The following is a 14,460-nucleotide window of genomic DNA, read 5'->3' as shown; positions in this document are numbered from 1 at the left end:
TCCAGTACGTACTGCAAGTTTGAAATTGAACGTGACATTGAGTGTTTTGAATGTTAGTTTTCGTTAATTTAACTGAAAATACTGTACTGCAAAGAATTTACCAAAAGTATCTAAAAGCTTTGCAGAATTGCTGTCTGTGGGATTCTGTGGTACAAACCAAGTGAAGCTGGAGCTTGCGAATGAAGACCTCCAACTGTACTCCTCCAGATCTTCTCAAATAATTGCCATGGTTGAATCTTTCCTTAAAGAGCTCATAAAGGTACAAGGTGGTTTTCTTCAAAGCATCATATTTACACGAAATACATAATTTATACACCCCAGTAGATGTTGTGTTTCAAATCTTTATTGGAAGGATTTTAATTGGCTTCTATTTTGTTTACCAGAACTCTGGCCATGTGATTGCCCTGAAAAGTTTTGTAACAGATGACAAATGCCTGCTCAGCTACAACAAAGGTGATGTCATCAAACTACTACCAATGGAAGGACTCCAAACAGGTAAGCCTTGCTGAAGGTTGTTTGTTTGTGAGATGTTTGCATTTTAACACTAGATGTACCAAGCAAGGCAATTTTGCTCCAAACCAAAATAGGATCCCTTGTTATACCAAGCAGACTTATCATTTGTAAATAAGTGTTGGAATGTAGTACACACATGGGAACACATTTCTGTCTTTTTTTTCACGTAATAGATATTGTTTGTTCTAGATGAGACAAGTCCAATTTATTTTAATGTGGTTTCCCCCTTTTTATTGTTGTGCATTTGTTTTACAATTTTGGCATTGAGAATGACCTTAAGGACATTTTGGTTCCCATCTGATGTCTCAGGAGGGGAAAGCAGTACATTACCAACACTGTGATTAGTAGGGATGGAGCACTGCTGACCACGATTCGGGATGTTTTGGCAGATCAAATACTTTGAAGGCCTCTTCAACTGCACAGAGATGGCAGAGCATGGGGACTGTGCGTCGGATTATTCTATCTCTGGCGTTGAACTCAATGAGGTTATTAGAAAGCTCCTAGGGCGTGACAAGGCCCCAGGCGTGGACGAGATCCGGCTGGAGTTTCTAAAGGCTCCTATTATTTTGCTTTGATTGACATGCCTCAGGAACATCGCGTGGACATAGGCTTGGAAGCTAATGCTGTGAATGTCCCCGAATTGTTGGGAACAAACTTCATGATCATAAATGGCCTGGGGGCCCAACGTCCTGTAGTGGCCCCTGTACTCACTGCCCAGCACCGTGGCACTTCCAGTTCACGCTGAGCACCTGTAACAGACGTGAATTAGTCTGGAGAAGACGAGTAGAATGCCATGTTGCCTGCAAAGTTGTTCCAACAGGTTTGGTGGTGGGTCAGTGATTGTCTGGCAAGGCATTTCCATGGAGGGACACATAGACCTTTACTGCCTGGAAAATTGTCCTCTGACTGCCATATGGTAGCAGGATGAAATCCTTGAACACATTGTTAGACCCAAGGCAGGTGCAGTAGGTCCTGGTTTCCACAGAATGTATGACAATGCCCAGCCACATCCAGATATGGAGTTGGCGGTGTGACATCCACTGCTGCTCCATTATGCCCGGTCTGATGATGACTTCTTTGTTCCAGTGCCTTGAAGCCTGTGGGTTCTCTTGCGAGTACACCTTGACCGCGTTGGGTCTGCTTGGCATGTGCGTGGAGTTGAACTGCTCCATCATGTGTGTTCAGCCATATTTCCTCCTTGGCTGTCCACTCGTACGTGACAGCGTTTTTACCCACGCCCAATGCTAGGATCTGGTCTGGGTTTATGAGGGGGTCCCACCCGCAATATATGTTGTCTTTGTTTTGCGTGGTCGAGAGGTATATGCCATGTTCTTAGGTGAGCAACGTGAAGCTGCTGCCACTCGTTGCCTCAGCTTGAGCTGAATCCCCCCATCAGGCTCACAAGAGAGTGTATGGAATTTCCCGGCCAGTCTTGCGATGAGTCTGGCTTTCTCGCTGTCCGTATCCAGCAGCTCTCTCATCAACACATCTGAAGCAGGCCAGAAGAGCATCTGTGAAGACAAACAGGCCGCCTGGTCCGCCCCCTGCAGCGCTGCCAGGTCCATATTTTGAAAGCTGCTCTCTGCGAGCTGTGGCGCCACTGTCGCCAAGAGGTCCTGTTGGGTTTACCCGCCCGTGATCCTGCTGAGTCGTCGCTGCCTCGTCTGCCATCGTCCCACCCACCGAGGTTGTGATGGGGGAGATCAATCGTCAAAGAGGTCCCTGGCTTCCTGCAGCAGCAGTTTTACCAGGATGTTGGCTGGATCCAATCAGCCCAGCAGATGGCTGGTCGTCTCTAGGGCGGAATCAACTGGTGCCGAGTTGTATCCTGGGCCTCACTTGACACAAACCAAAGCTGTGAGTGGTGCTGGAGCCACTCAAAGATTGCTCACCACCTCGATGGTGATCATGATGGAATTGAAGGTGTGTATTGACACCTTTGTGATCAATCTCATGTAGTTGTTGTAGTTTGGTTGCGTGCACGCCCCTTTGAAGTCCTCCGACACGTTGACTGACCAGTAGATGCTGTGGAGCGACACTGTCACATCCTATTCTGTTCCTTGTAGAGGCTGAAGGGTTCAGTCTTCTCCTCCTCTGTCAGCAGGACAGTTGACGCTGGAGACATCCAACCTATCTTGTCTTCATAGTGGTTACTGGTGCCGTCCCGTTTGTTCAAGTCATGATAGTATCTATTGAAGTCTGTCACCCTGTAGTGATTCCCTAGTTTCCTAAGCTGCAGCTTCTCTTGCAAGTCCATGGAAGCCGCTGGGGACCTGGTCAGTGTCATCATCTTGCTCACGATCACAGTGGTGTTTTTCTCCCCATGAAATGATTGTGAGTCTAGAATCGTAAACTGTGTCTGAAAATGCTATTTGATGTACTGCATTCTCCTTTGACCAACTTTGCTACATCGTCAAAAAATTGCAAAAAGGAAAACATGACATAATACAGAGTGTATAATATGTGTTCCTCTCAAATGATATTCTGCAGGTTGGCTTTTTGGCACAATGGGGGGCCGCTCAGGTCTTTTCTTAGAGGATGTAACCCAGCCATCTGCTGCTTTGGACTACCATTATCTCCAATTGGTTCGGACAGAAGATAAGTGGAAAAGCATGAGGGGTGCAAGAGCCACCATTACCAAGCAATCAGAAAACATTGATAATGAAATGACTGGAGATGTAGATGTCTCATCCCAGCGAACAGCACAGATGTCCATTCACAAGCCACTTCAAGGTTTACAGAGGCCAAATAGTGATTTTGATTGGCAAAGAGCTGGATCAAACCAGGGATCTACACTAATATCCAGCCAGGGATCAGTTCAGGAGAATGCAGTTGAGACATCAGCAATGGCTGAGTTTGCAATGAAGTACTTCAGGTACAGTATGTATTATATACACATTTTTACTCACTGTCACCAAATCTAGGCTGACCAAACGTCCGTTTCCCCCTCACATTTCTTGCTATTTTTTGCGGTTGCCTTTTTTTTCTTTTACTTTTGACTGATATAGAAGATTGCAGCATATGCTTGTTTTTATATATATATATATATATATATATATATATATATATATATATATATATATATATATATATATATATATATATATATATATATATATATATATATATATATATATATATATATATATATATATATATATATATATATATATATATATATATATATATATATATATATATATATATATATATATATATATATATATATATATATATATATATATATATATATATATATATATATATATATATATATATATAGATATATAGATATATATATATATATATATATAGATATATATAGATATATATATATATATATATATAGATATATATATAGATATATATATATATATATATATATATATATATAGATATAGATATAGATATAGATATAGATATAGATATAGATATAGATATATATATAGATATAGATATAGATATAGATATAGATATAGATATATATATATAGATATAGATATATATATATATATATATATATATAGATATATATATATATATATATATATATATATATATATATATATATATATATATATATATATATATATATATATATATATATATATATATATATATATATATATATATATATATATATATATATATATATATATATATATATATATATATATATATATATATATATATATATATATATATATATATCTTTTGATGTTTCTTAACTTGAACTAATTGTTGCATGCCTGAACAATAATTTTCAAGTGTTTAAAGTGTTTCCACACCTGAAACATTTGCATGTTCAAGCATTTATAAGTAGGCAACCACTGTACAGTTTTGTGGTCCCACAGACCTTATGTCATCAATTTTCAATCAAACTACTGCCACTTTATATAACATAAAAATAAGGATAGTAAAATGACAATATGATCACAAATCAGATTTCATATATGCTTCATGTTAGCTTAATGTGTTGAGAGCCTTGTTTTCTGGAGTGTTCCAAACACACCACATATCAGACTACCGTGACGGGAGAAGTGGAGGAGTTGGCCAGTGGCTGTTATCGGCATCACCTACGACCTAAAATAGTCATGTTCTGTGCTTTCATTTGCAAATAAACAAATCTTCCTCTCAGTAATAATAGTAATTATAATACCTTAGCAACTGCCCGGTGGATGAGTGGTTAGCACATCAGCCTCACAGTTCTGGGGTCCTGGGTTCAAAACCAGGTCAGTCCACCTGTGTGGAGTTTCCATTTTCTCCCTCGGCCTGCATGGCTTTCCTCAAGCCGCCTCCACCCCCCCACCCCCAAAAAAACAGGCTTGGTAGGCTGATTGAACACAAAATTTGGTGTGAGTGTGAGGGATCTTTTCAACAACAAGTCGTATTGGATTACGGCAGCTCTCTGAACCGAGCGGAGTGAGCGAGGCACTGGATAGCCCGGCCAATGTCCCACCCTTCAGAGCCGTATACTTCACCGTGATTGGTTCATCCAGCTCCGAACACAGTGTCATTCATATCAATCTTGCGGGCCGCACGGACATTAATCTTGCATATTAAGACGCAGGCCGCAAATTATTGTCCCGCGGGCCGCATTTGGCCCACGGGACGCAAGTTTGAGACCCCTGCTCTAATCCTTATAAAGCGTGATGTACGGATATACAGCACCATCGTGTCTCCCCGAGTCTCTTTGTCACAAGAGAAAAAAAGTCTTTCGGGGAGCAGGAATAGATGAAGCGAGATTTATAGATAGGTGGATGCTTTATGTTATTATTCTTATGCTACTTTTGGCCAAACCCTGCATGGTAGAGATATTGATATTATGGTGGCCAGAAACGGCTGTTGGATCCAAACCATGCAACGTTGAATTTTTTTATGGTGGCCAGAAACGGCTGTCGGATCCAAACCATGCGAAGTTGAATGTTTTTTTTATGGTGGCCAGAAACGGCTGTCGAATCCTAGTAGACACCTTCTCTAAGTGTGTAAACTCAAACTTGTATTTGTTAAACAACCCCTTTTCAAAAGAGATTTTTTTTAATAGCGCAACAATTGTCGTTTGGTTCTAAACAACTTGTAAGTATTGTCATACATTTTATTTGCCTTCATGCCCACTCCTTAGCATTTTTGTTCTGCAATTTTTTTGCATTCAAACTACACTCTGATGCGACATGAATCTGAATGAAGGATTTTTTTTTTTACATTTTTGTGAATGGAATGTTTTTGTTTCTCTTGGTAGGTTTCTAAGCACAGCATGCAGCTCTCAAAGCTGAGTAGCTATGAGTTTCTTGGTAAAATTCTTGCATATACCCCCTCATCAGTAAGTCATCTTAAGGAGTGGACGGTAAATTTACTTACTGTCATAGTCAGGAAAAAAACTCTTTAAATTTATTCTACAGTTCGCAACGCGATTTCCAGTGCTATGTTCTCCCTGGCCATCCCAAAGACATGCATGGTGGGCAGTTTGAACACTAAAAATAGTCCTAGATATGAGTATGAGCTTTAATAATCATCCAACAACTTTAACCTGCAATTGGCTGGCCTGGTGCTTGTATTTAGCTGGAATAGGGTGTGGAAACGCCGGCGAAACCTGTCAGAATAAGCGTTTCATATAAGAAATGAATAAATGAACGAACAAATGAATGCCACAACAGCATGAAAACTCCCCTACGCTTGTAGAAAGATCCCTTTCCATTTTTAAGTTTTGTCCTTAGTTGTTTCAATTGTGTCAACAAAGAACAGCAGCAATTCTTTGGTGAATGGATTTTGCTACTAGCTATTATTTGGAGTTCCAAAGTGACCCTTAGTATCTCCATTGGAAGCAGTCTGTTAAAAGTTTCACTGTATGTTAATTGTCTTTGTGGGTTGTGGGGACATACAGTGGTACCTCTACTCAGAATTCAGCATGTGAATTTTTCAGGTTGTGTAACACAAAATGTAAAAAAAAAAATCCAAGTTACGATATTGTATTCAAGTTACAAAACATCAAAAGATGTACAGTGGCACCTCTACTTTTCAATTCTTCTACATACAAATTTTTCAGGTTCTGAAACCCTTTGATAGGCAAATTACTGGTCAAATGCATACAAACATAATGGAAGTTACAAAATCCCTCCAAACTAATTTCCCGAATACGGGATGAATAAAGTTATCCAATCCAATCCAAAAAAAATGTAGATCACGAAGAAAAATATTTCCGTACTGCTTACTATTTTAGTCACTTTTGTACCTGCCTACTTATTCATGTTGACTACTTATTTATCTAATCAATTTTCCGAACCACTTTATCCTCATTAGGGTCGCGGGGGGTGGTGGAACCAATCATTGCTGGCACACCCTGAATCGGTGGCCATCGATCGTAGGGCACAATGAGACAAATAACCATACACACTTACACCCATGCCTAGGGGCGATTTTGAGTGCCCAATCAGTTTACCATGCATGTTTTTGGAATGTGGGAGGACACCAGAGTACCCGGAGGAAACCCACGCAAGCCCAGAAAGAACATGCAAACTCCACGTAGATGGGCATGAGCTGGATTTGAATCCAGGACCCCAGAGCTGTGAGGCTGACGCACTAACCACTTGCACCACCGGGCCGCCTTCTTATTTATGTATTACTTATTTATTGATTATTTATGTTTACACTTAATGGTGATGCTTTAAATCTAACTTTACTTGTAGAATGACAATAAAAGCATTCAATTCTGTTAACATTTAGTCTTGAGCATTCCCTTTAAAGATATCTCGCACCATCTAGTGTTGTGAATGGGTGCAATGTCTAGCTCCTGATTTAAAGATGACTAACACTTTATTTCAAGGAAAAAAGCGTCATCTTATATTTAGGCCAATTCGGTACTCCAGCTGCAGTTTGGACAACCATTTGCATACATATTTCATACAGATGCTGACGGATGCTTATTGTTTATAATTTTGGTAGTAGTATTTTGGTAGTACTGCACTTCCATCGATGTCGAGAAGGTATTTTTTTGTATCGTTATTTTTTTAAGATTGCCTTTAATTACGGAATCTTTAAAATTCCCCAATCGGTCGAACTAGTTTATAGTGAGTAGTATTAAAGATTGGGAAACGAATTTTGCAAATTCAATATAAAATGCTGCTCTACATATGAAAAATCCAAGTTACAAAATAACTTCTGTAAGCAATTAATTTCATAAGTAGAGGTACCACTGTATTTTCTTTTGTTTGTCACTGGATGCCAGTTCACCTCGAGGGACCATCCAGGGGCAAAATAAGTACCATATTTTCACGACTATAAGGTGCACATAAAACTCTTACATGTTCTCCAAAATAGACAAGGCACCTTATAATCCAGTGCGCTTTATATATGGACCAATACTAAAATTGTTATCAGGATAAAATTAAATAAATCAGTCAATAGGGTACACCATCCTCGACAGCTCTCACAACTATGGCAAGCAGAACCCGACTCTACTATTTTCCAGTAGAAAAAGTCATGCGCAGTGACTACTGGGATATATAGTTCTTTTGTCAATACACCCAATGGATTGTGTCCTGGCGATCGGCATCAACACAGCTTTACGAAGCATGGACGCTAGCTACTAGCTAGCTACTATTTGCGAATGGATTGTGGCCTGGCGATCGACATCAACACAGCTTTACGGTGCAACTTTGATGGATTTGTGGGTCATGATGACATGAGTACATTGTAAAATGGCTAGATATAGTAGAACCAAACACAGTTTTTCTTCAGTTGCCTTTTTAAAAATGTATTTTTTGTGGGTGTAGCGTGTATGTTTAAGCTGGTGTTTTGCAATGCCTGGCTGCGTCTATAAAAACGGTGCGGCCTGGGTGTGTGTATATTACAGAAATAGCACTCGTTATTGACACTGCGGCTAAAAATATGATGCGCCGTATAGTAGTGAAAATACAGTACGTGTCAGGGTCATTGGTACACAACCCCTTCTACCTTGTTAAATTTTCATATCGGTGATGGAAGTTTTTTTCTAATAAAATATCATACACTATTCTTGTTTGTGTAGTAAAAATTCAGTATATGTTTTTAAAGTTATGACTCATGGAAAAATAGCATGTAAACATATCTTTACCTGTTTTTCAGAATGAAAAATGAAGGTGGAAAATCAGGTTTCAAGACTTTTTCTGAAGCAGTTCATTTCACAAAGGTAAACTACAGCAATCAATAACGTTATTTTATTCATAAATCATGCAACATTTCAAAATACACATCTGATTAAATGCAGATGCCTCTTCAAGCATCCCTAATTCTCTACAACGATCATGACAATGATTCATCAGTGCAGTGCTTTAGGAGTAAGTACAAGTCATACTACAATTTTATTCAAAGTAGGGCATTTAGTATGTTTAGTTCTGTAATACTCATGGTTTCTTCAAAGATGTGATGCAGTTTATGGGTGATATCGACATGAAAAAGTACACTACCCAAGCAGACTGCCTGAGTCAAATTCTGCTGGTTAGTGACTACATTGATAGTTAACCTGAGACACATTAACTTTCAAAATAAAGATACATTGTTTACTTGCTTTTTTCAGCTAGGAAAAGAAAGAGAACTGCTGAGAGATGAAATATACTGCCAGGTTATCAAGCAAACCACCAACAACCATAACAAGTAAGTGTTTTTTTTTATTATTTATTATTTAAACATAAACTATAACAACTATAAAAAAAAAATTCTGCACTAGAAATTAAAAGAAACTAAGGTAAGTAGTGTATGTAAAGGCCTGAATATGCCCGGAACGTCCATAGTTCACGGTCTTTGGTCTGGACATTTTTAGTGTGGTTACTTTTCACATTGCAATTTTTGCAAGGAACCCCCTATTTGACAACAAATCCACGCATGTACGAACATCGTTGAAACCATTGGACAAAATGGTTGGGAGGGGGTAAAATGCAAGTGTAAACAATCACGGATCTCCAGCTTGCAGCACTCTTGACCATATATACATTCGTAACTCTACTTACGAAATTAATTGGTTCCCGAACTTTTTTTGTAACTTGAAATTTCGTGAGCAGTATTTCACATGTCAATTCTCTTATTGTTCCACGGTCCTCACTTAACTACCAACTGAACCATTTAAAATTGGTGTAAGTGTCCCAATTTTGAATGAAAGATGTGAGAAACAAAATAAGAGAAAATTATGAGAAAACGATTTATTAATGTATTAAAATGAATTACAAGCATAGAAATTCAATTCGTGTTGAAGCATGATATGCCCAAGCGCATTTCCCTATGACCGGATGGCGTCAGAAATCCATCCACTTTGTAAACATTTTAGACTTTTACGTGTGCCCTATGCATGTGTGTGTGAAAATATGTGCCACTTTGCATTTGTATGGTTTTTATCACTGAATAAGGTGAAATACAATTGTTACGACTCCCTCTGGGTAATATATACCAGGGAGTCGCAACTACCACAGCAGACGGGTTCGGTCAAGGATGAGTCCAGACAAACAATGCAAGTGGCCTTCAGTGATATTTTATTTACAACAAAGTCCACAAAACCAAGACTACGGGATACCATAGGGGAAGCATGAGATATGAAAGAGTGAGTCAAGGTGAACTGACAAATACACAGGGTTTAAATAAGGACAGGAAGGGAATCTTGATTGGAGGAGGAATGATGGGGAAGTAGTCACAGCTGTGTTGGCCTGGGCAGGGCTTTGTCTCAGGGGTGGAGCCACAGCTCCATGTACCTGTAGAGGAAAAGAAACCAAACACCCTCTTACATAGTGTGTGTCCAGGCTGCCAGCCGTAACAACAATTATTAATAAGGGGAGCATTTAGCCCAGACGAATTAATTCCCTTTTGACCCATCCGTGCCAGAAAGGCGTGCACTTTGAGACTTTTACGTGTGTCCTGTGTGTAAATACGTGCTATGTATGCATTTCTACATTTTTAATTGCTTAATTAGGGGAATTGCAATCATTCAGAGGGGAGCATTTATCCGAGCATTAATATGCGACCTGTCCTTGTCAGAAAGCCGTCCACATTATAGTATATTTTAGAGATTTTAGCAGTTCATAAAAAAAATAAGTGTGCCCTATGTGCTCTGTGTGTTTATGTGTAAATGTGTACCGTGGTGCACTTGTACTTTTTTATCGCTTAATAAGGGGAATTGTTATCATTAATAAGGGAAACATTTAGAATAGATTGACATGTATATAAGAAGAAGAATCTTGATACATGGATATTGGTTGTTGGGACACACCCAATTAGAGCCCAGTAGAGTGTGGCGAGGTTCTCAAGTGAGAATCAATGTATCTGCGACAATATTTTGAAAATAAAATAATCAATAAGGAAATGCATTTACTTTCTGGGGGATTTCATAAATTGGATCTTTATCATATTATGTTATTGTGCACCCCAAAGTTATTGCAAAGAATGGATTCTGTTTCGTGCTAAATTAAGTTCAGAGTCCTGATGGCTGTGGGAAAAAACTGTCCAATTTGACCGTGCTTTGGGAGACCGGTAGCGTCTGCCAGAGGGCAGCAGCTGAAACAGGTTGTGACCAGGGTGGTATGGGTCCCTGACAATGTTCTGCTGAAGTAGCGAGGGCTGGAAATGTCATCCAGTGAGGGCAGAGATCAGCCGATGATCTTCTGGGTGGTGTTGATCACTCTCTGCATGCCTTTCTGCCAGCTAACGTGCTTCCAGTGTACCACACTGTAATGCAGTATGCCAGGATGCTCACCACAGTGGCTCTATAGAAGGTTAACAGAAGCTTGGTGTCAAAGTTGTTATTGGTGTCGAAGTTGTTCTTCCTGAGTACCGTCAAGAAATGGAATGCATGAGTGTATGTGTCTCACTGGTCATCTAGGGTTTTTGGTTAGAAAAAAACTGTATACGTTTATTAACAGTGTCCATGCAGTTTTTCTGCATCTGCTCCATGCTAAACACTGACTCATATTAGCTGACGTATTCTTAACCAAATAACATTTCCCACAATTCTCATTGCTACAGAAGCTTGTTATGATCACCTCTCCAGTGATGTATAAGATTGGGAGTTTGGTCACTACCGGAATTCACTAATTTGTATTCACCCTGGGGTCCTGGGTTCAAATCCAGTGTTGGTCCACCTGTGTGGAGTTTACATGTTCTCACCGGGCCTGTGTGGGCTTCCTCCGGGTACTCCAGTTTCCTCCCACATTCCAAAACATACATGTTAGGCTGATTGGACACTCTATATTGCTCCCAGGTATGGGTGTGAGTTTGCATGGTTGTCCGTCTCCTTGTGCCCTGCAGTTGGCTGGCCACCAATTCAGGGCGTGCCCTGCGCCTGCCCCAAAGACAGCTATGATTGGCTCCACCACCCCCGCGACCCTAATGAGGATAAAGCGGTTCAGAAAATGAGATGAGATGAGGTGAGCTATAGCAACTACTCATGAACTAGGTTTTTTGCCACATGTCCCAATTAATCGTAACAATTTACAAAACAATTTATAAATGACTGCATGTGACAAATAACCAATTAAGAAAAAATATTATTATATGTTCTGTTCACAAATGTCTTACAAGGCTCTGCAAAAATAGCCGGCGTGAAGATGCTGGTTTTCATAGAAGTATACATTCTGATATTGGCTTTAAAGTATGCACAATTGTAAAGTTGCACATACAGCTTCGTAGTCGATGTAAGAAGGATTTTTTTTGTTTTGTTTTTTGATGGGCCAGAAAAATGTGATGAATAAAGTAAACGTGGTGTCACGCAGTACATAGGGTACCGCTTACCTTTGGTACTTCATGAGAAAACATACAGAACTAATCAGAAGGTTGGACTTATGTTGCTGCTTATGCCAGGTGGCTTTTTGGGAATTACAAAATAAAGGAAGAAGAAAAGGGCGGCTGTATGTACTACATGAATAGGATTGTATAAAAAATTGCCAAGTGTGATTATAATTGCTGCCTACATAAAGAAGACGATAAAAAGAAGCATGATTCCTTTTGGAGAGGCCGGTAGGTTGAAAAAGCCAGTTGTGACTTTATACAAGGGCAATTCATTTGCAGTCTTAATTTGAACTGTTATTTCAACCTGTCCCACAATTGAATGACAAAAAGAAAGAGAATAATCTGAGGGCCGTTACTAACAAAATTTTAGTTGTGAAACAAATATAACTCATGGTATTTTGTATCTAAACAGATCCAGCAACAATCTAGGATGGCGTCTACTCAACCTGATTGCTGGATTCTTCCCTTGTTCTAGTAATCTAAAGCCTTATGTTTCACGTCACTTGCTTGAGATCACTGTGGACCATCAACACCATTACCGAGGTACCCAATCCATATTTATTAAAACTGATTAATTTCTGTCATATACTCTGTGAGCAAAACATTACTTATGATTTTAAAGAATAGGAACATATGATTTTATAAAACTTCAGTCCTGTTTTGCATTACTTGTCTTCTGCACTTTTCATCAATCATGTATATTTCCACCTGGATGTTGTTGTGCAAGTAGTAGAACTGTTTTCATTGGAGAACACTTCAAAACCAAGTGCAGAGAAATGGGGCAACTGGCAGTAGTAATAAAGGATTATTGAAAGATTTTGAGGGACGGGCATTCTGTGTCGAAATAATCAGTTGGGCAGCTTGGTAGTCAAAGCCAGACAGGTGTTCGGGCATCAAATGTTCCAGAATTCGTGTATTGGAGATGTTTATTGTAATTTGAAGATAATGAGGTCCTCCCTAGAAGTGACCGCACCATCATTTGGAGAGGAGTGGGAATGGCCAGTCCGGCGGGTATCTCCCCTGGCTCTTTAACCACCTAAAGTGATGGCCAAGAATGTGCCCTTAACAGAGACCAGGATTTTAGAAAAGTCGTCAGGCATTTTATCGTGGCTGCTCGGGGGGGGGGGGGGGGGGGGGGGGGTGACACCCTCTTCCAGGTGGCCCGGAGAGTTGGGGGCTGCCAAACCCCTCATCCAGGGGGCCCGGAGAGTCGCCACCGCCGACCCCATTGTCCAGGGGGCCCGGAGAGTCGGGGCCGCCGACCCCCTCGTCCAGTGCATGCGTGTGTCGTTCATTTCAATATAAGCCACAATTGCCTGACAACCAATTCAGGGTGTATTTTGCCTAGCCTCTATAGAGAGCTGAGAATGAATAGATCCTCGAAGCCCAAGTTAGCCTGTAAAGAGCATCAATGCTTTTGAGTTTGCTCATCGTGTCTCTGGGGTGCTGAATGACAGGCTAGCCATGTACTTTAAATAAAACACCTTTTTTTGTAAAAAAAAAAAGTATGTCTTCAATTCAGTGAGGCATGAATTGTGAGAGATATAAAAGTGATACTCGCCTGAATTGTGCAGCCAGGAGCGGGCACGATTCCCTCTGGTTGCGAAGACAGAAGATGAATGAATTAAAGTATGTAAAATGTCTGTGTTTTTACATTACTTTTTACTGAACAAACTGATTGTATAATAAGTGATTACGCTTAATAAATGTTATGCCTCTCCACCCCACAATTGTATGTATTCACAGAGATGGCATCAGTGTGTCAGGATAACCTTCAAAGATCTCTCCATTTTGGTGGTCGCCGTAATGTCCCTTCACATATCGAGCTCGAGGCCATCCTGGCAAGTTACAATGTTACTTTGTACGAATTGAACTACTGTAGAGAAATTATTCTTTGAAAAATATGGGTACAACCTTCTATCTTATTATTTCTATCTTTAATTTTATCTTGATTTTTTTTGGGTCAGGCTGGCAAATCATCACAAATCATTTCTATCCAGCTTCCGGGAGGCGAGGGAAACACTGTCAAGATACATAACTTCACTGTAAGTATATTTTCTATAGGGAATAATAATGTAGTCATAGTTTAATTTGGAATGTATTGTCATTATCGTTCCACAACAGTACTTAACGGTATTAAACTCAGCATCGCATAAACGCATTTTCATTTGACATACTACATATACTTCCTGTGTCATCAGACTA

At 39.7% G+C, this 14,460-nt stretch overlaps 1 protein-coding gene across 1 annotated transcript; it reads left to right on the top strand.

Moving 5' to 3' along the window:
* Positions 1–14,153, top strand: LOC144211950 (unconventional myosin-XVB-like). Its single transcript, XM_077739529.1, has 9 exons — positions 1–259; positions 384–495; positions 3,004–3,388; positions 8,614–8,677; positions 8,756–8,825; positions 8,909–8,985; positions 9,065–9,141; positions 12,668–12,798; positions 14,002–14,153. Exons 1-9 carry the CDS (start codon positions 227–229, stop codon positions 14,151–14,153), a joined length of 1,101 nt encoding a protein of 366 aa, XP_077595655.1. The 5' UTR covers positions 1–226.
* The last annotated feature ends 307 nt before the right edge of the window (positions 14,154–14,460 follow it).

The sequence above is a fragment of the Stigmatopora nigra genome, chromosome 18 (genome assembly GCF_051989575.1).
Source record: "Stigmatopora nigra isolate UIUO_SnigA chromosome 18, RoL_Snig_1.1, whole genome shotgun sequence".
Classification (NCBI taxonomy): Eukaryota; Metazoa; Chordata; class Actinopteri; order Syngnathiformes; family Syngnathidae; genus Stigmatopora; species Stigmatopora nigra.
The sequence above is the reverse complement of the archived record's forward strand: the minus strand, read 5'-3'. Positions and strand labels throughout refer to the sequence as shown.

Coding starts and splice junctions, on each gene's coding strand:
- LOC144211950 (XM_077739529.1), top strand. CDS start 227: ATGGTTGAATCTTTCCTTAAAGAGCTCATAAAG. Junction 260..383: donor TCCTTAAAGAGCTCATAAAG/GTACAAGGTGGT, acceptor TTTGTTTACCAG/AACTCTGGCCATGTGATTGC. Junction 8,678..8,755: donor AAGCAGTTCATTTCACAAAG/GTAAACTACAGC, acceptor GATTAAATGCAG/ATGCCTCTTCAAGCATCCCT.